At 31.8% G+C, this 27,597-nt stretch overlaps 1 protein-coding gene across 4 annotated transcripts; it reads right to left on the bottom strand.

Annotated features, from left to right (window-relative positions):
- Nucleotides 1-4,332: 4,332 nt before the first annotated feature.
- On the bottom strand, nt 4,333-27,142 carry LOC146993843 (uncharacterized). 4 transcript variants are annotated; one of them, XR_015043915.1, is made up of 3 exons: nt 26,921-27,142; nt 5,268-5,585; nt 4,333-4,940 (listed from the first exon to the last, which is right to left on the bottom strand). XR_015043915.1 is itself a non-coding variant. In XM_085826589.1 (3 exons), the coding sequence occupies exon 1, from the start codon at nt 26,469-26,471 to the stop codon at nt 24,561-24,563; it is 1,911 nt and encodes a 636-aa protein (XP_085682715.1). In that variant the 5' UTR covers nt 26,472-26,914; the 3' UTR covers nt 4,333-4,940; nt 5,493-5,585; nt 23,360-24,560. The 4 variants fall into 4 exon arrangements, 3 of the variants coding, with proteins under 3 accessions (XP_085682715.1, XP_085682713.1, XP_085682714.1); XM_085826589.1 differs by lacking the exon at nt 26,921-27,142 and adding an exon at nt 23,360-26,914 and having other exon boundaries at nt 5,493-5,585; XM_085826587.1 differs by lacking the exon at nt 26,921-27,142 and adding an exon at nt 23,360-26,914.
- Nucleotides 27,143-27,597: the final 455 nt, after the last annotated feature.

Below are 27,597 nucleotides of genomic sequence, written 5' to 3' on the forward strand. Positions count from 1 at the left end.
CTTGCATTTCCGATTACTCCAGGTAATTTTGTGGTAATATTCTGTGATCTAACTTTGACATTTTTACTTCCGGGCGATTTTGCCCATTTAGTGGTTTTTTTTTTTTTCCCCCTACATAAACATCACCATTGTTAGCATCATCATCAAGTTCTGAGTCACTATAATCACGCGTGATTATAGTGACTCAGAACTTTCAGAATACAAATACTTTCAGAATCCACTTCAAAATGTTTCTAAAATATCCACTTCTTCATCATCACTTTCATCAAATTCTTCAGCAATTAATTCCTCATTTCCATCACTAAACAGAATATTATGGACTAATTCAAGGTCTTTTTTATTATTCAAATCTAAAAAGCGTTTAGCACTCATCATATGAAAAATAAATCAAAAATATATAAGAAATCTCGATACTTCCGTAAATCTTCAGGAGACAAACGATATCGGGCGCGTGTACAGTCTGCCTATCATAAAAAAACCTCTCGCCAGTTAGTCTACAGCTGTCTGTTGCCATAGAAATGAGCCTTGACCCATTTTTCGTAGGGATGTCTTGAAGACGAATGATAACTCTTTCCCTTCAGCCAACAATCACGAAAAACAAAATAACAATAAAGCAAATAAAGCAACCCTTGGCTCGGCCCTATTCGAAATATACTGGATCTGTTGCTATAGCGACAGCCAACCGCCAGACACTGTGGCGGGGCTGTTCTTCTCGTACACAGACACTATCTGATAGATACAAATTTTCAGATAAGCTTAAAAATAGGAAATACACCTACACTGGACTGGTCGTTACGGCATTCTAAAGGAGGGGGTGGCCAGAGCAAAGAATCTCTAAGGAGAAGAAGGGCTCTCCAAGGCAAATGCGGCTCCGTCAGACCGAAGACACACATTATGTGTATTCCTGAAGCTTATTTTAAAGGGTAATCCATTCACCCTCCACACTCCTTTCTGCGCATGCGCGAAATAACATCAGGAGGCAACAAACCGGCATCTTTTACCGCGTTGTTCGAAAAGGTTCTTTGTTGTTGTAGTCAAAAGTACTTGTAGTATCTAGTTATGTGAAATTCTTTAAAAGATTTTTTAAATGTAATTTTTGTAATGCCGTAAGTAAAATTGTTTTATCTAGGGTGCAAACATTTCTCTTGGTTTTCATAATGGTCATTCCAAATAATTGTCTAAAAGTTTTCTCAGTATTTTTTTTAAAGTTGTGGACGGATAATTATAATGCATTTCATCGTTTTCAATTTATTTAGGGGTGCTTTTAATTGTCTTTATGTAATTTTTCTGTTTCAGTTAGTTATACGCAAATTTTGCTTGTAAAATTTTCACAGTAAAATTTTTACTATGGATTCATAAAAATTCATTACGTATTGCATGACATGTGTTTCCCCCTTTTTAAGTTTACAGAATTAAATGTACTCATTTGTCGAATAATTCTGGATTAAATTGATTTTTTGCAAAATTAAAATTATGAAAAATCCAAGCATACAGCAATTTTACAATTATTTGTTGTAGAGCGAAGGTGGAGAAAAGTCATTTTTTTAATTTTTATTTTAGAAAATACCTATAAGTTTTATTTTCAAGTTAAGTATTTAATCTTATATTAATGAATGTAAGAAGTATTGAATATTTTATGAAAAAACAATGAAATCAGTTATTTTAATAATTTATGTGAAATTCTTTAAAAGACCTTCTAAGTGTAATTTTGTGTTTGTTAATTTATATGAAATATTTTTGGCTCAGGCTGCAAACATTGCTCATGGTTTTCATATTGGTCATTCCGAAAATTTTTCGGTATTTGTGAAGATGCTTAAATTTTTATTTATTTATTTTTTAATATTCTGAAACTTGAGAAACGTCAATAAATATCATTGTTTTACATAAAATGTGTTATTTTTAATTTTAATATTCAATAATATGCTTGATATGAAAAGAATTACAAAATAACGTTATTTATGTAATTAATTGCAGATTTGTTAGAAATTTAACATCACAGCAGTAGTTAATTTTGTTTTCTATTAATTCTGATGTTCGTTATAAATTAATGCTAAATATTATATCAAATGAAAAACAATTATGTAGATTTACAGAAAGAAGTGTGAAGGGGGAAAATAAGGAATATAAAAATAATAAAATTTATTTATTTATTCATTTTTTTATTATTATTTATTTTGCAATTGAACTTTAGGATGTTAAATGCGAAATATCTAGACAATTAAAGATAAGAAGATAAATGATCAACTGCAAAATTATTCTAAAACAAAAGTCTCTGAATACTAATAAGTATTAAGAAATTTATTTCATTAAAATTTCGTATGGCTCGCTATTTAAATTGAAATTAAAAATTGGATAGGAATTCTGTAATTCGCCCAAAATTCCAACTAACATCATTTTGCTCATAAAACTCCGGAAATGTATGAAAATAAAACATTTTGAGTTATTTCAAAGTAAAAAATTTACTGCCTACCCGGACTAAGCTTTTTAAATTAAACCCTGCACTGTTGTTTCACTGCATAGCCGTGGCTCTTCGGTATAGCGGCGTAGAGGCAAAACAGGTTTACATTGCGTCTATGGAAGCTTTTATTCTTCTCCTCACAGACTCTTTCGACCAGATGGACAGATACTGATAAGCTCAAGGTCGGGAGAAGAAGTTTAAGGGGACAAAAACAGAGATTTTGACACGCCTGTATCTGTCAGATCAATGCGCCCAATGGAATGGCACACATTCCAATTTCTAAAACATAAATATTTATTTTTATGCTTGTCTTGCAATATTTGAAACAGGAATCGTAAAAATGAAATGGGTATTTCACATTATTATAGCATTTGCTTAGTAAATTTCTCGAAGTAATGTAATTTTAATTAGCGGTCACTTACATATCGGAAGAAATGAGTATTTCTTTTTAAACCAAATGTATGTCAATTTCATTCAACCCTTTCTTGCAATTACGTAATTTTATTCTGATGTAATGGAATTAATTTATTGGACGTAACTGATTGTCCATTTATTGCGATGTAACGGATAATTGATTTATTCCAATGAATTTTATTATGTAATGTACTGTAATAGATTTCATTATGGGATAAAGATTTAATTGTATTGAATTTTATTGTGATGTAATACCTCTTTAAATTTCATCAGCTCATTACAATATTTTTCCTTAAAAGTCATTAAAATATTTTATTAAACATTTTAAAAGTATTACTGAAGTTTTTTAATGTTATTCTGTACAGTTTCATAAACAAGTATCAAAATTTACCAAACATGTTACGCATAACTGTTTTATGCCATTGCTTCGCTTAATATACGGGGCGATTTACTTTCACTATATGAAAATATGCAAATTTCTGCTTCTACTTACGACACGTGAAGGAAGGAAAGTAACTAGTGTTTCAAATTCTAAATTTCAATGATTATAGGAGCAGATGAAGAACATTAACATATGTTCAAAGTGAAACATATCATCGAGAAAATATATGACGGATTGTGAGAAACAGTGGATGATTAAAAGAGTTGAAGGAAAACTGACATTGATATTGGTCATGTTAAAAGTAATGAAACCCTCATGTCAAAAATCTAGAAATAATTTAAAAACACTAATGGGATATGCAACAGTCAAGATTTTAAGTGAGTTTACTGTAGCAAAAGCTACTCGGATATCCACATACTGTGAGTGACATAAAAGAGGGTTTTATGCAACGAAACCCGTGATTTCTATACCATTACACCTTGCTGCGAAATTCATCCGAATACAGTTATGCAGTTAACAAAGTTATTGAGATTCCACTCAATTTTTAGTTCACGAGCTCTTTGCTGATGAGAAATATTTGATCTTTCACCGACGTATTTGGTAAATGTTGACATTCTCCAATTTCGGTCTTTGACGGTAAAACACACATACTGAGTGAAAAGGGAATTTACCCGCTTAGTTCGCAGTTAAAAGAAAAAAAATAAAAATAATAAAATATAGTCCAATCAAATGCAGCACTCCTTCTATCGACTTTGCACAGCTGTTATGTAATCGTCTGTCTGCAGCAGCCGTCTCCGACAATTACAATTAAAATATATTAAGTTTCACTGCAACTTGTGAAAAAAGCAGTTCAAGTACATTTAGTGAAATCACAGACGAACTGGGGTGGATTTCAAGCTATGCATTTCTAATCAGATTAAAAACAATTAGAATAAGCAAAAGGAATTCAAGCCAAAAAAGAATATGTAAAAAACACCAATGGAAATCATATTAAATTTTGCCAGAAATCTATGTAATTAAATGTAAAAATACCTTTTTATTTTTCAAAATGAAATTATATTGGATATCTCAATTCATATATCACATCTTTGTATTGCTTTTATTAAATATATTGCATAAATCACATTCTCTGTACACTTATTATACATATATATATTACATAGCATTAATTATGGCCTAGTAAACTGATATCTTTACATACAACCATCAGTGTTAAAGACAGGCTCAATTTACATAAAATTTCTTTTGATCTCTGCAGCAAATTACAAGAAAAAGGATATTGCTTTTAGTTTCAGAAATTTTTAGTTTTTTATCCTATAAAATAGCATATAAGTACACTTTTGGAATATCTAAAATCCTACGTTGAATTTTGCACCATATTGCTCAGCATGCAATGTCAACAAAATACCTCCCGATAACTTGCACATCTCCGGCTGATCAAATCTCCATTTCACAAAGTTTTACATTTTCCATGTTTATATCAGTTTGACCAAATAAACATTCAAAAGCAGATGTTCACATTACATTAATGGAGTCATCAAGTATACATGTTCCACTTCAGGCTGAGAAACAATTTACCTGTTCAGTTTAGTTTCACGCTTTGTCCATTCTCAGGCTCAAAATTTTGCTAGTGCAAACAAGTGTTTAAAACTTTAGGGTACACTAAGTATCACCTTCAGATGAATGCTAAAAGAAAAAAATCCTTCTAATGAATTATATGCATAATTCATTTGCTACATAAAAATTCTAATTAACATTTAAACTAATAACTTTTTAATGTATAATGTATTGATAAATTATAATGCACAGTTAAGCATTATAACTACATTAATTTTATTATAATTTAAATTATAATAAACTAATATTTAATTTTTAATCTATTTATAAACAAAGTAAACAAAAATAAAAGGCAGATTTCAAACAGGTTTGTTCAATAATGTTGTCAGTTGTGCCTCGATTAATTTATAACCATAATTAATTATAATATCTAAATATTTCTCATAAGCACTTTACCTGAACTTTCTGAAAATATTTTAAACAGCCATGGAAATTTCAATTTCGTCACGGTGTTCAGAAAGTAATCGCCTCTGAATTTTCAAATTAGTTTCTGTACATAGTGGTTAATTTCTTTTTACTAACTGATTTGCTTGTAAATGGGCTCTAATTCATGAAGAAATAATAGAGAAGGGCTTCAAGAAAATGGGGATATCTTAATGGTCCGTACAGTTCTGAAGATACCTGCATGTGGGAAGGTGGACTGAAAGGTGATGAGCTGCAAGCTGAAGGAGACAACACAGACAGCAGTAGCAGCAGTATTACATGATTTGAGATCTAGAGACAGTATAGGACAACAATGAGAGTCAGGATTCACATAGAAAATAAAGACAATATTTTATTAGATAAAATAAAATATCACTATTAGTATTAGTCTAACTCAAATGCAGGATTTCTTTATTTTTTTAAATACAAAAAGCTCAGAGTTACTGATTTTTCCTTGCATCGGTTTCATTTGTTATTTTCTTACTCAAACTCCATCCTTTGTACTTATATTACTTACAGAGTTTTCAATAGAAAAAGTAAAAACATACATGAGTAATATGGCAAACCTATCTATCTAGAGAAAGCTAATTGAAAACATTTACATTTGACTGACACTGGGAAAATGAAAACTACATTCCATGAAATAATTGTTTTCAAGTAACGGAAAAAAATGTAAATTCTGGAACCCTTTATAAGCACTTGAGACTAGACTTTTCATTTACACAGAATTCTGTATTTAATTAGTTCTGTTATGAATTTAAGACAAAAAATAATTAAACTAATAGTTTTAAGGTTGCTAAGAGAATTTTTAGGTTTAATTTGAATGTGCTAACATTTGTGGAACATTCTGAATTCACCCAGTTTCTGTCCGCCATCTTTCCCCAAGCTTAAGATGCAAAAGACAATGGCCATTTTCAAAATTAGCAGCACACTAAACATTACCAAAACAACAACAAATTAACAATATTAAAAATGCAGGGAAAAAATTTTTACAATTAAAATTAGGGTTTCTGCGCAAAAACCCAGCAATTCGGCCAGCAGACAAAAAAGCAAATTTTTGGGTGCACAAAACTAAAAGTTTTCATTTGTTACTACTCGTCAAAAAGACACTGAAAGTGTAGAAACTGACTTTATTTGTAATGGATGCTATGCTGAGTCAATACATGGGAAAATTTAATAACTTAAATGACAATTTCAGAATGGATTAAGAATGATATAATTAGCAATAATTAAAGAAGAATTTAAGTTTGTTGTTGTTGAAGCTTAGTTTCTCTAGATCCACTATTCTGCTGTTTCCAAATATAAACAACTAAAGCTGGTATAGTAAATAAATTAAGCTTAAACAACTTTTAAATTGTTGATAATTCTACAACTATAACATTGAACATTTGTTATAATTCAAGCATTTTTAAAGCAAAAAATGCACAATTTACCAACACATAAGAATAAAAAAACTGAACTCGGAGTTAAGTAATAGGATGGATATATATATATATATATATTATATTTATATACTTTTGGTGCAGCCAATTTCCACCAAACAGGGAGGTGCCCATCTACATGTAATAGCAGTTCCACATTCAAAATATCAACATGCTGAGGCTATTCCTTTTAATTATGCGAGATACATATGTATGTACAGACGCCATGAAAAAAAAACTCTTCTGAATCCATTTTAAATCAGTTTCAAAAGTTTTGTCGGGGGAAAAGAATCCATTATTCTGCTCTTACTACAGATATCATGTAACATCATTAAACTGCATTCGATAGTGGTCAGGATGGATATTTTCATTGAAACGTGGTACCCACAATTTTTCGTCATTACAATACTTCCTTTACTTCATAGAAGGAAGTAAAAAATGTGCCTGCCAGCACATCAAATAAGATCCCCTAATTCAGTGTATGTACAAGTATCTAATTACCTTGTATTGTTAACACTTATTATGTATTTAAAAAGAAAATGTTTCCTACCACAGTTGAAAAAAGTGAACTGAAATTTTGTGTAGCTTAATACTTATGATAAATAAAGTCTGCCTGAGAGAATTTCTACATACATACAGTAAAGCCATAACTGGCATATTTCAAAAAGTAACTGGCATATTTCAAAAAATTTTTTCCTCGAAAAAATTTAGTGAGAGATTTCTAATGCCATAATAGAGCTATTAACACATATACACTGTCACCAAAGTGTGATTTGCTCCAAACATAAATAAAGATGATGTCACAATGCAATCATAGTAAGTCTCTTTTGGTTTAATGTGCATTTGAGTAATTCTTGAAAAGCTGGTTTAATTTTTGAAAAGATGGATCAAGTTCTATATTTTCTTCACATTTTCAAAAACTTCATGAATATCAGACTGCATGAAGTGCATTATTTTCAAAGCTACAACATGTGTTCATAAACAACATATTCAACTTTAAAAATAGGTAAAGAATGGCAATGCAATGTGAAAAATTCTAAATGATGTTAGCTTTTTACATGCATTATCCATAATTTGAGTCTCTGAATAATCTGCTTCTGCTGAAATGATTGGCAATGTCTCCTTCAACGTTCATGTTCGCAAGAGTTTCACAATAAGGTAATATATTTTCTTTCATGCTGAAAGCCAACAGAGTCTCTTAGCTTTTATATCTTAAAAGCATTTTTCAGAATTTGATGTTGTAATGTGTGTACAGGTTTGTAATGGACTGAATGCACTTACATCCAATGATGGCTTCCTGAAATTTATTTTCCCAAGGAATAGATTTCTGGAAGTTAAAGAGATAAAAATTAGTTGCCAAGGCCAATGCCAGCTTGGCACTCTTTAATTTGGTGAGACACCCATTTAATTCGTAATTAATTAATAAAATTAATGTTAAATGTACTTATCACTATAACCTTGTTTTCCCAGCAACATTTCACACTGTTGAGGCTTTTCATGTTACATTATGCATGACATAGAATTCACATATAATTTCAATAATAGTATTTACACATATTCAAACAGCCTAAGAACATCATTTTAAAGTATGCTTTTGATATTCATGTTCCCATTTCTTGCATCCTCGTGTTTTCATTTCTTTATGATTTACTACTTCACCGCAAATGATCAGCATTCGAAGAAGCATCAACCCAAATGCGACCACATACCCAAATGCAGCTTCTCATTGTCAAGCGAACGCACGACTCCGCTTCCCGAAAATAGATGAAGACAGTCAAACAGCTTACTTTACGAGATGTTCAGCAAGCAATTACTTTCAGCACTTGTAAGTGCTGTAAAATACACTATATCACATAGATGTAAAAATGTTGTCTTTTCATTTTATTTAATTAAAACCTCTTTTCTTCAAAAATAGTTTTTTTCCCTCCTATTTTTAACATACAGTACATTCAATAATTATTTCACGTGTCCATAGACTCTTTCTTCGGAAAAAATACAATTATTCGAATGGGTTCCAGTCCCAAATTATTCGGATAATTGGAGTTCTACTGTACCTGGAAATTTCAAGTATCTGGAATTTAACATTTTGTAATATTTCCAGGCGGTTAAGCTCTTACAGTATATCATGGCAATAAATATTTTGAAATTTCAAAATCACCATGCCAAAATTTAATTCTAATTATGCATATTAGAAAGTATTTTAAAAATAACATACTATGTAGTAACAATAAAAACATTTATTCAAGAAAAATATTTAATAGAAATTGGTACTGTGTTACACTACTAGTGTACTGACAACAGCTAAAATAGCTTACTACAGTCAAAAGTCGTTAATTCGGACACCCATAATCCGGAATGATCTATAATCCGGAACTCAAAGCTACAAACTTTCTGCGCATGCGTCTCGTTGACGCATGCGCGTAAGACCTTTACCACTGCGAATTTGCGTGTGCGCGTGCGCAAAATACGTTTACGAAAGCACGTTTAATGTATAACGGGCGGGATAAGCTAAGCTAAAATTATCTAATTATCTATTTCAGTTAATGTTGCAGATTGCGTTGTTCCTTAATCTTCGAATTGGATCCGAATTATTATTTTTTGCAGACTGTTAGAGCAATTTTATAACAGTAAGCTTGAACTTTCGATTATGTCAAATAGAATTTCCGATATATATTTACTAATATGTAAAGGATATACAAAGCGAAAGTATCTTTCGGAGTCCATTAAACAAAAAGTGGAATTGCTGCAAAAAATGGATAAAGCCATATCCTTTGTTTATCTAAACTTTAACGTTTGTTTATCTAAACTTTGTTTATCTTTAATGCCGCGGAGCGCAATGAATTGGAAGTTGATCTGTCAACGCTATCCTTATTTTAAGGGCAGATGTTTTTATTTTATTTGGGTTATAATTGCTTACTAAATGTGGTATTTCCTCACGATGTACACTGTCTTTGATATGATTTAAATCAAATGCCTCGTCATTATAATTCGCTTCCGATAGCGAAGAAAGTAACAGAGGTTATTGAAAACGAAAAAATTTTGATTGACAAATTAGTCGGTATTCTCGACACAGCAATTATAGGACTTGAACAGCGGAACTTTGTAACTGAACAAGAAATTATGTCTGTTTATGGAATTAAAGAGAATGTATTATCACATAAAAGACGAAGCAACTTAAACAACTTATATTGAAAGAAATGTTTAATAGAGTAAACAAATAAATATTAAGCTTTTTTTTTTTTTTTGTAATATTTGATACCCTTTAGATCATAATTGTTCTTTATTTCGTAAATTACGGTTTCATATTTTTAATTTTATAATTTCTGCATGCCATTTTACCAGATTTAAACTGATGATCTATAATCCGGAAAAATCGATAATCCGGAATCGCCGAAGTCCCGGCGAGTCCGGATTAACGACTTTTAACTGTATTGGCTATGAACAAATGCAGTTTGATAATTATTAAGGAATAGTTCATTTATGGAAATTTTCATTCCTGATCACTGTAGTCACGGGACAAATAACTGTACAGGACACTATACAATAAGATCTTTAAAAATAAATTTTTTGTAACTACCAAAAATAACTGTAACGTGGATATATACAGTCAAAAGTCGTTAATCCGGCGATTGCGGATTATCGATTTTCCCGGATTATAGATCATCAGTTTAAATCGCGTAAGATGGCATGCAGAAATTATAAAATTAAGAATATGAAACCGTAATTTATGAAATAAAGAACAATTATGATCTAAAGGGTATCAAAATTTACAAAAAAAAAGCTTAATATTTATTTGTTTACTTTATTAAACATTTCTTTCAATGTACGTTTTTTAAGTTGCTTCGTTTAATGTGATAATACTTTCTTTTTAATTCTATAAACAGACACAATTTTTTGTTCAGTTACAAAGTTCCGCTGTTCAAGTCCCGTTAATTGCTGTGCCGAGAATACCGACTAACTTGTCAACCGAAATTTTTTCGTTTTCACTAACCTCTCTGTCACATTCTTCATGTCTTTATCCATTTTTTGCAGCAATTCCACTTTTTGTTTGATGCACATCGAAACATACTTTCGTTTTGTACGATCCTTTGGGAGCTCCAGAATCGGAAATTCTATTTGACATAATCGAAAGTTCAAGTTTACTTTTATAGTATTGCTCTTACATTCTGCAAAAAATAATAAGCCGGATCCAATTCGAAAATTAAGGAACAACGCAATCATCAACATTAACTGAAATAGATAATTTTAGCTTATACCGTTCGTTATACATAAAACGCGCACGCGAAAACGTATTCTGCGCTAGCGCACACGCAAATGCGCAGTCGTAAGTGATGCTAAAGCAAAGTTTAAAGAAATTAAACATTTAGCAGTAGTAGCAATAAAAGCTCCCTGAGATATGTTGTGCAGACACTGAAGACAATAAAAGATTTTGAACTTAACCAATTTATTAACAATATAATAAAGAATAAAAACACAGAAAATAAATGTCAACAATATCAGAGCCTTAGGAAAAATATAATATAATCATCATTCATCAAACAATATTTTTACCTGGTCTCCAAAACACTGGCATTCTATACAAACAAAAAGTCCCAAACAGTAACTATGCGGCCTAAAATTGAAGCTGGCTACACATTCAATAAGTCCATAATCAATGGTCAATAAAAACACCTGAAATTTAAATCAAGTTCTTGAAAACACTTAAAACCGGCCTAACTCCGTTTGCACAAGGAATCGCCGCTCACGTATTTTTAATTGCCGCCTTTACTGAAGAACATGGATGCCGCCCACTGCAGTCACTCACATGGTAGCCTCTGGAACCAAGGAACTTTATTCTGGAACAGCCATCCCGCAAACCGGAACCAAGGCACTTTATTCACTGGACTGCATGCATCCTTCTGAAGGGGCTGGATACCGCTCACTCAAGTGCCAGGAAAGCAGGAACTAGAAGGGTTGAGGCAGAGCGACGCGAGATACTTATAGCAGAAGTAGGAATGACGTCATCTCACGGCAACCAATCAGCTATCGGCACGAATCGGCTTTTCAGATGACGTAACATCATGTTTCGTTTTTGCATCTCAATTAGGTTGAAACAGTCCGTTCTCAATGCAAACAGTGGCAGCAAGAAAAAGAAGTAGAAGTAACTACTATATTACATTAAAATAAGGACTAAACTAAATAAACATTTCAAGGAGGAGAGGTCTTACGCGCACGCATAAACGCCTATGCGCATGTGTCAACGCGGCACATACACAGAAAGTTTTTAGCTTTGAGGTCCAGATTATAGATCATTCCGGATTATGGGTGTCCGAATTAACGACTTTTGACTCTATATATTATTTAGTTTTAAAAAATGTTTTAATCAGAGCAATTCTGCAAAATATTCAATAAATACATGCCATTTTGTTCAAAAATGATAAAAAATCTAACTCTTACCAGTTTTCAGGCAGGGTATAAATATTAGCAAGGTAATATTTTGATTTTTGACTGCAAACTCTATAATACTGTTACTCGGTACAATAATATCACTTAAAACACATTTTTCATGAGCACAATTTTTTTCCATTATAAAAGTAACAAAATATCTAGTCAAAAACTTCTCTACCTGTTGCTTTCAGTAAACTGGCTTGCAAATAGTAGGCATAAACACGTGTATATAATTCCATCAAATGTTATTTCTTGTATTCAGCACATATGGCTATCAATTTATAAATATAACTCTTAGGCAGGATAAATAATCACTTATATTATTGCCTTGTAAATTATAATTTATATAAGATGTTCATATACAGTCAAAAGTCTTTAATCCGGATTCGTCAGGACTTCAATTCCGGATTATTGGTTTTGCCGGATTATAGATCATCAGTTTAAATCTGGTAAGATGGCATGCAGAAATAATAAAATTAAAAATATTTAAACAATATTTTTATATTTTTAAACAATATATTTTATATAAGAAACCGTAATTTATAAAATAAAGAGCAATTATGATCTAAAGGGTATCAAAATTTACAAAAATAAAAAGCTTAATATTTATTTGCTTACTTTATTAAACATTTCTTTCAACGCGCATGCGTAAAGCATACATTACACATAGTCGAAATTAGAAAATTGCAACCAGAAAACTATTTGATGTGTATTCATGATATTTATAATGAGGAGGAATTTAATTTAAACCATATCAAAGGCGGAGTACATTAAGATGAAATACTACATTTAGTAAGGAATTATTAGCCGAATAAAATAAAAACATCTCTCCTGAAGATAAGGATAGTGCTGACAGATCAACTTCCAGTTCATTACGCGCCGCGACATCCCAGGTCCACGTGGAGGCAGGCGCTACTGCTCGATTTACAGCAGAATCGTATGGAATCGTATGGAATTACCATACGAACTGTGTATGATATACGGAACAATAAAGAAAAGTTGTTGAAATCTTACAGCAACAGTGATTCTATTACTGGAATCCTAAACAGGATATCTTTACATGAAGCGAAATCGGCAAACCTCGATGCTGTCTTGTACGAGTGTTTCCGGCAGCGGGGGAATGATGGGGTACCTATTTCAGGCCTACTCCTGAGAAAAAAGGGAAAGCAGATTCATGCTGATTTAAAAATAGAAGAGCCTATCGTAAATTAACAATATAATATCAGTTTATGTGTGTAATAATAATTTAATGCATATAATTAATTATTGAAATAATGTATATAATTTAATTAAATGTATCTAATATGCCTTATTTATTTTGCACTTTTAGTCTGAATATTATCTTTTCTGTCCTAATATGTGCAAAATCCTAAAATCCGCATAACCTCTGGTCCTAAGCTTTGAGAATTTCTGAACTTCTACTGTAGTTTGTGGGGACCAACGTATTATTTCGTATTAAGCGATATTTCGTCCAACGCATTTTCACATTAAACGTATTTCACTGTATTATAAGAACTGTTGCGTAAAACACTTCTTAAAAACACTTAGAAAGTCACTGTTTGAAATATTTTACCTTACTTCTGAAAAGCTGTGTATATCTTAAACCATTGCTTGGAAAATATATGAACTATTAGATCAATACCAAATAATTCAAGGAGGTGGTACTACTCTTTTGTTTATTAAAGTAAATAAATAAAATTTAAAGCATGCATTTAAGATGCAATGAAATAACGAAACTTTTTCCTTCGGTTTTGCATACAGCTAAAAATCGGAAAAAGGCCAGTTTTTGATTTCAGAATACCTTGTATATTTTTCCTTCTTCAAATCTAAAATAGGTGTATTTTATATTCAGTGATACTCCGTAAACATGTCAATCCTTTCTTCTCGAAAGATAATAATTTTTACTTAAATAAACAACTGGTTCATGTAAAAAAAACATTTTTCGAGTAATTATGCTCAAATCATTGCTTTTCTGAATTAAACAGCGAGCCTAAGTGTAACATGATATGTAACTGCACTTACCTTTTTTATGTAGAATTCAGTAACAACAAGCAGTCACACAAAAAAAAAAAAAAAAAAAAAGAGAGAGAGAAAAAGAAAAGATTAATGTTGCACAAATTACTACCATTGCAACAGTAGACACAAGATAAGGACTAAGCAATTTGTCGATTGAGTCTATGGCGCCTGCCTATACTCTTACATATGCATCGGCATCACATATTTTCGTTCACGTAGATTTAGAAGATCAGTTTAACTTATATGTAAAAACTATAAAAAGCATTATCTGATAAAAAATCAAAGCGATATAAATATCTATAAATCTTATGCATGAACTACAGTTTTTGCAACAATTTGCAAGAAATATAGCATTGCCGGTTGAAACTCTAATGTTGTCAACAATATAGCGGCATGCAAAAGCGTATTTTGGATATATCTCTAGATATCAAACGTAGAGCATTTTTCGTGCCTTTTTGTAATCATAGTTTGAACCTTTTCGTTCGCAGCGTAAACAATGCGGTTCACTCAATTTTAGTTACTGCTCGCTGGACTGTCAGCGAAACAATCGCTCTGATAGATGTCTGGGGATGTGATAGCATCCCCCCACCCCCAAAATTAGACAGAACTGTACAAGATACGGAAATTATAGGCAAATACAGACAAGGTTTATCTGATGGTAGGAAATCCGAAAATATCGTTCAAATTAAAACTGAAGTTAAAACAAATGCATATCGGCTTCAACGCAAAAAGGGACTCGGTACCTTTTGAATGATTTTTTTTTTTTTTTTTAATTTAAGCATTTTCATCTACTTAATAATTATGAATCATCCATTTAATAATTATGAATATTATTAAATGGTTTTGTGAGACAAAATAATTTTGAGCTGAAAAAAAGTTTTTGCTAGCATTTTTTTTAATTTAAATTTTTGAAGAAAAAGTTTACGATTAAAATGTCCTTCATCTCCTACAATTTTCAATGTCTCCCCCCCAGTTTTTTATTGTATTTATTAGAGTGTTCTTAATAACTTCAAGGAATGATTTTGCAATTAATGAATTAGTTTCTGAGGAAAAAAAATACACTTTTATCTAAAATCTTTAAAACAAATATGATCTCAGTCACATTTTCATTTCAAATAATTTTTTCCGAAAGTATTTTGCAAAATCCATCCTTGTTTCTATAAAGTATATAATTTTATATAAGCATTAAAAATAATAAAAAATTTAATCCATACCTGTATATGTTTTAGGAGTAAAAGGATTTATTGAAAAATGTGCAAAAGTTTCTCAGTTTGCATTTGCAGTTTAAAGAATTCAAACTGTCTAAATAGACATTTAATCATTTCAAATCTTTAAAATTTTATTACTGAATTTCAATATACACATATGTATATAAATCAAACCTAGTGCTATTTATTCAATTGGTAAATATAAACATAAATTACACTCCTTTTTTTAAAACCTTATGTGGCCAGAAAAATTGCAAAAATTCATAAAACGCAAGCAGAATTTTTCTTTACCTGTTTTTGTTTTGTAAAACACGTTCAAAACAATTTTAATACATTAATTACTTATAATATTGCTGCGTGCGTACGGGTTTGTAATAGATTGATAATAGTTCGTAAATGATTGTCATTGCACTCAAATCCGATGATAGCTTAATTAAGTTTATTTTATCAACATAAACACTTCAAAGTTCTGGAATTTTCCACAGAAATACTCGTACAAGTGTTTAGCATATCACTAAGTATAATCAGTAGTTATGCTTCAATCTAAAGAACGTTAAACACAACGGAATGCAAAACGCATCTTAAGAGAAAGTTAACTCGGAAATATCTCCAATCTCACGCTGAACTAACAACTGGTAACAATAACAACTTATATAGCGTAAATAATGTCATAAAAATAGTGTGGTATAATGAGATTATTACTTTGAAACCGATGTTTCGAATTGATGCCCAAGAAGAACCAATATTTTCCATTCTGCTTCATTGCATATCTTTCAAAAAAGTACAAAATCATCCATTTAATTTCCTTTATCATTTTTTTTAATGCGGAAAGTTTATTTTATAAACTGTGAAAATGTCGGAAGTTTGTAACCGATATATTTTTAGATATGAAATTTTAAAATTAATGGGCATCAAAAAATCTAAAAATATGAACGATTTTCAAAAATTCTCCCAAAATATTTTTTAAAAAAATTACGCTAAAAATTTCATTTAAATTTTTTCTTTCACAGTGTGTTATGGTGCAAACTATAATATTCTGAGATTCTCAGTTTATTCGTTAATATTTGCAAAAAGTCATTTCAACTTTAAATTTGAAAAAAAATCTAATCCTCTAAAAATCAAAAGCGTGACACCACATCCACAAGCAGTGTATGCACAAAGTTTGAGTTCTATATCTTATCGGGAAGCAGTTTAAAAATTCATTACCATCTTTTAACCATAGCGACAAGCACCAAGAGTGAACTAAATAACAGCTTATAAAATAACAATAATAATTAAAAAGCATATATTTTTCAGGAACCATTACGAAAGTTCAGGTATCAGTTGCGAAAGTACAGATTACAAAATTAATAACAGTAAACCACGTTAAAAATGTGTGAACAGTATTAGAAATCTGCCAATTCGGAGACGTGATTGTTCATAGAGGCTTTAGGTGTAAAGGGGAAGGAAGACGGTGGTCTTCTGAACGGGTCCTAAGGACTAAACTCTTTCATGTCTCCTTTTTCTCCCCTTGCTAACGGCAGCTGTGCTAAGGAGCGTTGCATGTGAATGGGGCTTTACAGGTGACAGTGCGCTAAAGCTCAGTTTCCACCCCAAATTTGATGACAGCATCCGAGGGATGGGTCCGACCGTCTCCTACCACCAATCTTTCGATAAGACTTTCGCCTCGCATATTTAGAATACCCCATGGCGCAAGGATACTATACATTTACAAACATGCATGCCTTCTCCGAAATTCGAACCCGAGCCCTTTAGCACCGCAGTCAGGAATGCTAACCACTATACCAGTTGGGCGGCTTTTTATAACATAAATGTACATATAATTCTTCGATAAATATGTTTGAGTGTGGGTTTTAGCAAAGCACAAAATGTTTGCACATTTATCTGTGTTTTACTATATAATCAATAATTTCTGATTATACACACAGGAAAGCCTTAACAAACTGCTGATGAGGTAATGCAGCATGTTACCAAAAATTTTTTATGTGGCAATCCAGATATGCATGTAGCATCTGCCTGAAATGGCTGTCTAGAAAATTTTGCCACTCATACTACAAAACTTCCTCCTATAGGAATTTCAATGTTTTGCTGAGCAAATGACAAAAGCTGCAGGTCTTTGGTGAAATATCAGACTTTGTTTTCTGCTGTCAGCATGTTGTGGCTTGCTTAAAGCCATTATCATTCACGTCGTTCCGTCCTATTTTAGAATTTGAATACAAGGTTTGTTCAACAAGCAACATAGTACAATAGTACAAAGCACCAAGAAGTATCCGAGTATTACATGGAAAAGAAGACTAAAATAAAACGGTAAAAGTCAAAGCAGCATTTAAATAGATACAGTCATAAGTCGTTAATTCGGACACCCATAATCCGGAATGATCTATGATCCGGACCTCAAAGCTACAAACTTTCTGCGCATGCATAGCGTAAGACTTTACGGCTGAGAATATGCGTGTGCGCGTGCACAAAATACGTTTATGAATGCGCGTTTAATGTATAATGGACAGGATAAGCTAAGCTAAAATTATCTAATTATCTATTTCAGTTAATGTTGCAGATTGCGTTGTTCCTTAATCTTCGAATTGGATCCGGCTTATTATTTTTTGCAGACTGTTAGAGCAATTTTATAACAGTAAGCTTGAACTTTCGATTATTTCAAATAGAATTTCTGATATATATTTACTAATATGTAAAGGATATACAAAGCGAAAGTATCTTTCGGAGTCCATTAAACAAAAAGTGGAATTGCTGCAAAAAATGGATACAGGCATATCCTTTGTTTATCCAAACTTTAACGTTTCTTTATCTAAACTTTGTTTATCTTTAATGCCGCGGAGCGCAATGAATTGGAAGTTGATCTGTCAATGCTATCCTTATTTTAAGGGCAGATGTTTTTATTTTATTTGGGTTATAATTGCTTACTAAATGTGGTATTTCCTCTCGATGTACACTGTCTTTCATATGATTTAAATCAAATGCCTCGTCATTATAATTCGCTTCCGATAGCAAAGAAAGTAACAGAGGTTATTGAAAACGAAAAAATTTTGATTGACAAATTAGTCGGTATTCTCGACACAGCAATTATAGGACATGAACAGCAGAACTTTGTAACTGAACAAGAAATTATGTCTGTTTATGGAATTAAAGAGAATGTATTATGACATAAAAGACGAAGCAACTTAAACAACTTATATTGAAAGAAATGTTTAATAGAGTAAACAAATAAATATTACGCTTTTTTTTTTTTGTAATATTTGATACCCTTTAGATCATAATTGTTCTTTATTTCGTAAATTACGGTTTCATATTTTTAATTTTATAATTTCTGCATGCCATTTTACCAGATTTAAACTGATGATCTATAATCCGGAAAAATCGATAATCCGGAATCGCCAAAGTCCCGACGAGTCCGGATTAACGACTTTTGACTGTACATATGAAAGCGATAACCTTAGCATAAATTTCTGACTTTTTACAGACGAAAAGTTAAAAGTTACTTATTGGGTGCAAGTTGGTAGTTTTCACGCCTTTATCTCAGAAAAATTCCCAAATTATCGACATTATTTAGTATAATTTGGTAAGGTCATAATTCAAGGTCACCAACGAGCTCCTAACTTTTTAGTGGCGATGTAGATAAGAAGAAACTACCACATGAAAGAAATGAAAAGAAATGTTTAATAAAGTAAATTTTATTTTGATGACAATAACCCAATCATCAATAATGAACGGCAAAGTCTGTAGTGTGGTTCTACATCCAGAAAATAATGTTACCAATAGTGAAAAAGTTGAGAGAAAGGTTATTGAAAATGAAAAAATTTGGATTGGCAAATTAGTTGGAATTCTCGACACCGCAATTACAAGACTTGAACAAGGAAACTTTGTAACTGAACAAAATATTATGTCTGTGTACCGAATTAAAGAGAAAGTATTAACACTAAAAACGAAGCAACTTACATTCAAAGAAATGTTTGGCTAATCTTTGGAATATGGTAACAGTTAGTTTGGCGACATTTTGGTAAGGTGATAAAGGTTACTAGCTAGGACTTTAGCAGTGTACGTGGATAAAGTCAAGAGTGTGCGCAATGCCATTTTTGTGCAAATCTGGGATTTTTTTTAAGTGAAAATAGGTCGACGTATACATGGATGATACCGTGTATGTACAATTCTTAAAAATGCGGCAAGCAGTGGGATATTCTGCACTTTCTCCCAATTTCGCACCTAATCTTCGTCATTATTAAGCACTTTTGTTCCATAAAAGTTCTAGCATAAGCATAATTCGGCTAGCAGATTGTTGGAAAAAAATGTTGAGTAAAAAAAAAAAAAAAATGCCTTTACTTGGTGAAAAGAAAATGGTGTCCAAATAAAAACTAGCAATCCCAGAATTGAACAAAAATGGCATTGCGCACACTCGACTTTATCCATGTACAGTGCTAAAGTCGTAGCAAGTAACCTTTATCGCCTTACCAAAATGTCGCCAAACTACCTGTTTACCATATTCCAAAGATTAGCCGTATTTACAGCAAGCAGTAAGGAATATTTTCATGATACTTTTGAAAAATGACAAATCAAATACTTCAGATAAATTGTGTCTGTATTTATAACTAAATAGTTGTATCTTAATTTATGCATATAAATTTGCACAAAATGCTGAACTAGTCTGTAGGTATGTTACGTTCAGTTATACAGAATATCATGAAAAACGTACTATGTACGAGCGACAATACATTTACATGGATAAATTTTAAAACGTACTGACTAAATATTAAAATATCTAAGCATAAGGTATCAAATTAAGAAAAAAACTGAATTATTTAATTATCAAAGCATTTGCAAAATTCCTCCCATACTTTCATTAACACATATATTTATTAGCATTGGGGATAAAAACATTTAAATTATAAAATTTGAGATATTTATATTAAAAAAATTCTAAAATTTTTAATATACATATCTAAAATTTTAGAATATTTTAATAAAAATTTTAGAATTTTTGGAAGCACTTCCGCAAAGGATCCGTTAAATATAGGAAGCGCCAACAAATCCTTTGCAGAAGAAAACCTGCAATCTTTTTTATTACGTATTTCACCCTTAAGACAGTAAATAAATTATAAAAAAGCATTTATGGTTATAATTTTAAAAAAAGGTTTATTAAATTAAAAAAAAAAAAACAGGTTATGTACAACGTTACTTCAATAAATTCCATGAAATAAAATATTACCTGGCAAATTTCTATGAGTAAAATTTAATCTGGCAAATTTCTATGAAAATCTTGACATACAAACTCCTGTTGTGGATTCTAAAAAAACTTGTTCCTTGAATTAAAACCATAAACATTGTGACCAAGAGCCAAATATTGCTAGTATCTTTTCAGTTCAATTATTAAGTTGTATTATTATGGGTACCATATGAGACAATTTTTTTATGCTTCAGATACTTATGACAATATTCAATGATGTTTGAATGCTGTAAAAGTTGCAAGTGAAACTGAAACTTTCGTTTTTCTTCTGTATATAGACCTGGCTTAAAAAGTGTGTCTTTTTGCAAATTAAGGAAGCACTTCCGCAGAGAACCCGATAAATGTAAACATCGCCAACTTTGGCGATGATAGTTCAAACCTAGTAAACTATCGGATTCATCCTATCCACTTGTTTGAAGGTTGCAACCATTCCTCTTGCGTTCAGTTTGTTGAATTATCGCTGTCATTGTTTGCATTTGGAGCATTAGGTACTTACGTATTATCGCAACCAGGTTGGCGCGATTCGTAAGTTTGAGTAAAAAAGTATGAATAGAAAGAAAATGTACATTTATTAATTACAGATAATTTTTAATACAGTTTTTTATATTATTTTGTTTTAAAATATAAAATAGCAATTAAACCCTTCCGGTTTCGAATTTGAATAAGTTGCAGAATTATTTTTTTGGCGGAAATCTTTTGGCTATTGCTTTCAGCACTGACTGAAAACTGTATTCGCCATAACCATGTACACGTCGACTTATTTTTACTTAAAAAAACATCCCAGAAAATCACAAAAATGGCATTGCGCACACTCTTGACTTTATCCATCTACACTGCTATTTTCTCATAAATTACAAAAATTCGCACGAAAATGAAGGAAAATTTTGTGAATCTCCACATGCTCTTTTTACAAAACTATGTATAACACGTAGGGTTGCCGTAAGTAGGGTCGCCAAATTTGTCAATTTATGTGAATTTTGGTCTGGTTGCGTTAATACATACCGAATCTCTTATTTATTATTATATTTTCTGTTTTTCCACGTTATTTTTTAATGATGAATAGATAGAAATATTTTCAGATAATTAAAGAAGTTTTCGTCGATAGATGCCGGTTCTCGGATCCAATTTTTATGGCTTAAAATTAACAAGATACTATATTGTTAATGCTTTTCAAACAATAACCTTTCCAAGGATGGCAGGTGTGACATGCATATTCACAAAGCCTACAGATCATTTCTCTAAGGTCTGCTCTCATTGGATGAAACATCTGCTTGGCGGTCATATTTGGATTGGTGAGTTATCGCCCTGTAGGCATGGTAATTAACGCCAAACAAACGGAAACAGTGTTTATTTCATTCAATATTTTTTTAGTTTATAAACGAAAGCTTGGAGGAATTGTATGGAATATATTTTATATAACTTACTGATCTTATTAATAGTTTATTTGTATTTGAATTTAAACTTTTAAAAGTACGTAATTGTTTTACAAGAAAAAGGTGTTTACATGGAGATAGCATATGCACTTTTTCGTCCTTTTTGTTAGAAAGAGCCTATTGTGTAAATTTCCATAGCGCATTAATTAATACAAATAAAAGAATATTAAAAAATAAACCAAATGAAAACATTCAGTAAACATTTAAGGGCATCGAATACCTATTCTTTTTTACTTAAATTATGAAAAGTAAGTATAACTAAAATTATATTTTATTCCATTATGCGCTATTTCTATTGAAACGCTTTTCGGGATCTTGGATCATAATCTTGCTACTGCTACCTACTAGAAAGAGTACAAACCAGTAAATAAAAATATGAAAAATTAACAAAAATAGAGAAAATAAAGGCGTTTAATTTTTAACATCGCACCCATACAAATAATGATGAAGTCATTCAATTAAGTTAAAATAAGAATAAATCCGTATAGAGCAGAGTTTATGAAAGCTACGAGCGGGGATGGAACCAGCGATCAAGAAGTCTGAGAACTCTCTTCGCGCTCGTTACCGCGAGCGGTAACTCTCCGGTGAGTTTCTCCGGTGAGTTAGGCACAATTTTTGGTACACCACGCTTAAATGCAAATTCTAAAGGCGATGAACCAAAAGTCGCCAAGCATTAGGTTCTGTAACCCTACATTTCCTGTTTTCACCAATCGGAGCAAACAGCAGTAGAAACGGTCTGTAGGCTTTGTGAATAAGCGTGTGACATAAATAGCTGATTAAATTGAAATAAAAAATATTATTGGTTAGCCTAAGATGACAGTGTAGTTTGATGCATCCCCATGGTCATCAAAATTAGCAAACCACTGCTGGCGTAAGGAATACAGTTCAAATGACTCTTGAAAAATAATAAAATGTATAAAGTTCTAATTTTATTAACAATGCTACTGAAGAAAATTTGATTACTGTTGAAGGTTATTTGTATTGTGAAATATAGTATGAAAAAGACAAGTTTACTTTCGTATAGCACGTTTTAACCAGTTAATTTTACATCTACATGCTTATTATCTGTGAATTTTTAATACCATATGCTTAATATATTGTTTTGTCTGCTAACTTCAATTTACATGTATTAAAAATAGCGTTTCCGGCTCGGCTCATCCCTTGGCGAGTAAAAATTGCAACGGCGCCAATGGGTTCTTTTCCGAAGCGCCAATGGGTTGTCTGCGGATGAAAACTCCAAATTAAAAATTAAATTTCTTTGAACACTGGATAAAACTATTAGACTAGCTTTCAAACAAATACCTACAAAATTTGAGTTTCTTACCTGCTTAAAAATGATATTTCCGTAGTGAATTCCCTTAAATTTTTTCTTAGGTGCTTCTCTCATCAGGTTGGTACATCCAGGACTGACTGAATATATTTGGCAGTTTCTATTTGGTGCATGTCCTGGATTGACTGAATATATTTGAGAACTCATTTTCCTATGTTATACGACTATACTGGCTTTGGGAAAGTTATACACTTCACGCATTTGATATTGAAGCTCGATAGTAATACTGAGAATAATATTTGCTAATAATACCTCTACTTAGCTAAAAATGATGTAAAAAAATGGAACTATGTAATTTAACTGCAAGTCTTTAGTATATCATCACAATAAAACACATGTGGATGAAATATTTAGCCATTCTTCAGAATTGCAGTATCAGAAGTATATCAAAGCGGTAGCAAACATATGATGAACAAAATGCATTTTGGTAGGTCACAGACGTAACACTGAACACGAATTATACAAAAACTGTGAAAATTAGAATCCAGTATCAAGCACTCAAATTTTGAAAAAGGTGAAAGAACTGCAAAACACATCAAAACAGATTCTGAATAAGAGCTTCTCCATCAAGTTTGGTATAAACAGCTTTAGACCCTTTAGGACAGGATAGTAGCAAAGTTAGCTTTAACTTAAGATTATTTAAAAAAAACACTTGAAATATATCTCACACAAATGAAGGTTTTTGTTTTGTTTCTTTGTTTTTTGGAAGGAAATAAAAGGTTTATTTCTTATTTGTACCAAATGACAATTTACAAACAGCACACAGGGTCAGAAGTACCTTTTATATCACACGTTAAAATGCCTCTAAAGTTCTGCTACTAAATGAATCTCTAAATTGCAAGAATTTTGCTACCACTTAATACTGACATCTGTTAAAACTGACTTGCACCCAAAAAATGAGGTCTGTTTGCTGCTGGACAAATCATTACTGCACTGATAATTAAAGCCTGGTATTAATTTAACATCTCAAAAGGCAGGTTTCTCTTGTTGTGTAGGTCAACATATATGTCTTCAAATTATTCTACTATCCACATGAATTGTTACATACATAACATGAGAGATTTCTATGTTCAGTGGGTATGCATATTTTACTCATCATTTACTAAAAATGAATTTTCACATACTTCATACACAAGTTTTCTCTGCTGTGTGAATACGCACTCGCCTGTTAAATTTACTCTTATTCTTCTTTACTCTAACCTTCTTCACAAGCATTTTCTACAGGAGGATTTTCTCCTCCTATGTGAATGCGCATATGATTGGTTAAAGTAATCTTGTGTCTAAATGACTTCCTACATACTTCGCACACATGAGGTTTCTCTCCTGTGTGAATAAGCATATGTCTATATAAATTACTCTTCTGACTGAATGACTTTTTACATACTTCACAGACATGAGATTTCTTTCCTGTATGAATAAGCATATGAGTGTGTAAACTTGCCTTATGACCAAATGCCTTTTTACATACTTCACAAACATAAGATTTCTCTCCTGTGTGAACAACCATATGACTGGTTAACTTACCTTTCTGACAAAATGACTTCTTACATACTTCACACACATGAGGTTTCTCAATTGTGTGAATAAACATATGACTGGTTAAATGACTCTTACGACGAAATGACTTCTTACATACTTCACACACATGAGGTTTCTCAACTGTGTGACTAAACATATGACTGTTTAAACTGTCCTTAAGCCTAAATGACTTCTTACATATTTCACAGATATAAGGTTCCTCTCCTGTGTGAATACGCATATGATTCTTCAATGCCTGCTTGTGTCTATATAATTGCTTACATACTTCACACATATGAGGTTTTTCTCTTGTGTGAGTGAGCATATGAATCTTTAAAGAACTCCTATGCCTAAATGACCTTTTACATACTTGACACAAATGATGTTTTTCTACTGTGTGAATAAGCATATGGTTTTTTAAAGTGCACCCTGCACTAAATGACATCTTACATACTTCACACACATGAGTTTTCTTTCCTGTGTGAATTAGCATATGAGAAGTTAAAGAATCCTTGAGGCTAAATGAGTTATTACATACTTCACACACATGAGGTTTCTCTCGTGTGTGAATAAACATATGTCTGCTTAAAGACGACTTATGACTAAATGACTTCTGACAAACTTCACACACATGTGGTTTCTCTCCTGTGTGAATAAGCAAATGACTTTTTAAACAAACCTTCTGTCTAAATGACGTTTTACATACTTCACATATATGAGGTTTTCCTTCTGTGTGACTAAACATATGAGCATCTAAGCCACTCTTCTGCCTAAATGACTTCTTACATACTTCACACATATAAGGTTTCTCTCCTCTGTGAATAAGCATATGACTCTTCAAATTAGCCTTGTGTGTAAATGACTTCTTGCATACTTCACACATATGAGATTTCTCTCCTGTGTGAATAAGCATATGTCTATTTAAATAATTCTTCTGAATAAATGACTTCGTGCATACTTCACACACATGAGGTTTATCTCCTTTGTGAATACGCAAATGAGTGGCTAAACTACCCTTTAGACTAAATGCCTTCTGACATACTTCACACACATGAAGTTTCTCTCCTGTGTGAATAAGCATATGTGAATTTAAAGCATTCCTTAGACTAAATGTCCTCTGACAAACTTCACACACATGAGGTTTCTCTCCGGTGTGAAACAGCATATGATTCTTTAAGTAATATTTATGTGTAAATGTCTTCATACATACTTCACACATATAAGGTTTCTCTCCTCTGTGAATAAGCAAATGAGTCTTCAAAGAACCCTTGTCTCTAAATAACTTCTTACATACTTCACACGCATGAGGTTTCTCTCCTGTGTGAATCAGCATATGACTCTTTAAACTAGATTTATGTGTAAATGGCTTCATACATGCTTCACACATATAAGATTTCTCTCCTGTGTGAATAAGCATATGCCTTTTTAAACTACCCTTCTCAATAAAGGACTTCTTACATAATTCACACACATGAGACTTCTCTCCTGTGTGAGTGAACATGTGCACCTTTAATTTACTCTTTCGACTATATGACTTCTCACATTCTTCACACACATATGAAGGCATGTCTCCTCTGTTAATTAGCATATGCTTGCTTAAATTGGTGTTTGTTAAATTGGTGCTTGTTTGCTGTGTGAAAAAGCAAATGCTAGTCTAAATTAATCATTTAACTAAATGTCTTCTTACGCACTAAAATCACACCAGGCTTCTCTCCAATGTGAATTAGCATATGCATGTTTAAATTACGTTTTCAATTAAATTAACTCTTAAATAAGATAATTTGTGTTCAGTAAGGATCTGCATGTGCTCTTAAAAATGATTTGTTACACATCTCCCAAAACATGCAATTGTGCCCTAAATTAGTAATGTTTTTGACTACAGATCCATATTCGTGTAATATACAATTTATTTCACTTTACGAACACACACAGATAATTGCACTTATTTACATGTAGTATAATGATCAGGTGATCAGTACATCTTTAATAATGAAAAAACATTCAGTTTTTCATTAACGTAAATTAACTGCTACTCACTTCATTCAAAGAAAGCAAAAAATAGGCGTTGTTTGACGTAAGTACATCTGTTTCAAGACGCGAGGAGGGAAATGCTCAATCTAATGCTGAATGGTCATATTGATTGGCAACGTGATTTCCTTTCCTTTGGACTTCGCATTTTTTTTGCTTCCTCTTTAGGCAACGCAAATCGCGACTTAATTTGACTAGCGTCTCAAAACAGGGATGGCTGTGAACGGCTCCCTATGAGAAAATTTTTTGAACGAACTGCGCATGCGCCGTTTCTTTTTATCGCCAACAAATGATGGTAAACCTATTGTAATTTCTCGCGAGCGTTTTCGCGTTTCATTTGAATTAGCGTAGGTGTTGTAAGTGAGATTAATAACAACGATAATAAAAAAAAGTCATTTCAAATGTTTAAGCAAGGAAATATTTTTTGCTCTTTTTCACACTATATATGCTATCATCGATAGAATTCAAGAACTTTTAGTAATTAGGTCAAAATTAACTTTAACGTGTAAATTTCAAACTCACAAATTTGAGTACAGATTTTCATCAGATGTCTGAAGGCAGTTACTATATTTCAGTACAGCAAATCCTGGAATATGAAGGGGAAAAAAATGTAATTGAAGTCTATTCTTCAGCTTCATTCTAATTCCTATGGATACATCTTTCTAAAACAGTGTATTACAGAAGTT

The sequence above is a fragment of the Stegodyphus dumicola genome, chromosome 11 (genome assembly GCF_044657685.1).
Source record: "Stegodyphus dumicola isolate Sdum_Otavi_A_Nest chromosome 11, ASM4465768v1".
Taxonomy (NCBI): Eukaryota; Metazoa; Arthropoda; class Arachnida; order Araneae; family Eresidae; genus Stegodyphus; species Stegodyphus dumicola.

Bases quoted from the DNA above. Each gene is read 5' to 3' on its own strand.
- LOC146993843 (XM_085826588.1), bottom strand. From the start codon at position 26,471: ATGCTAATTAACAGAGGAGACATGCCTTCATATGTGTGTGAAGAATGT.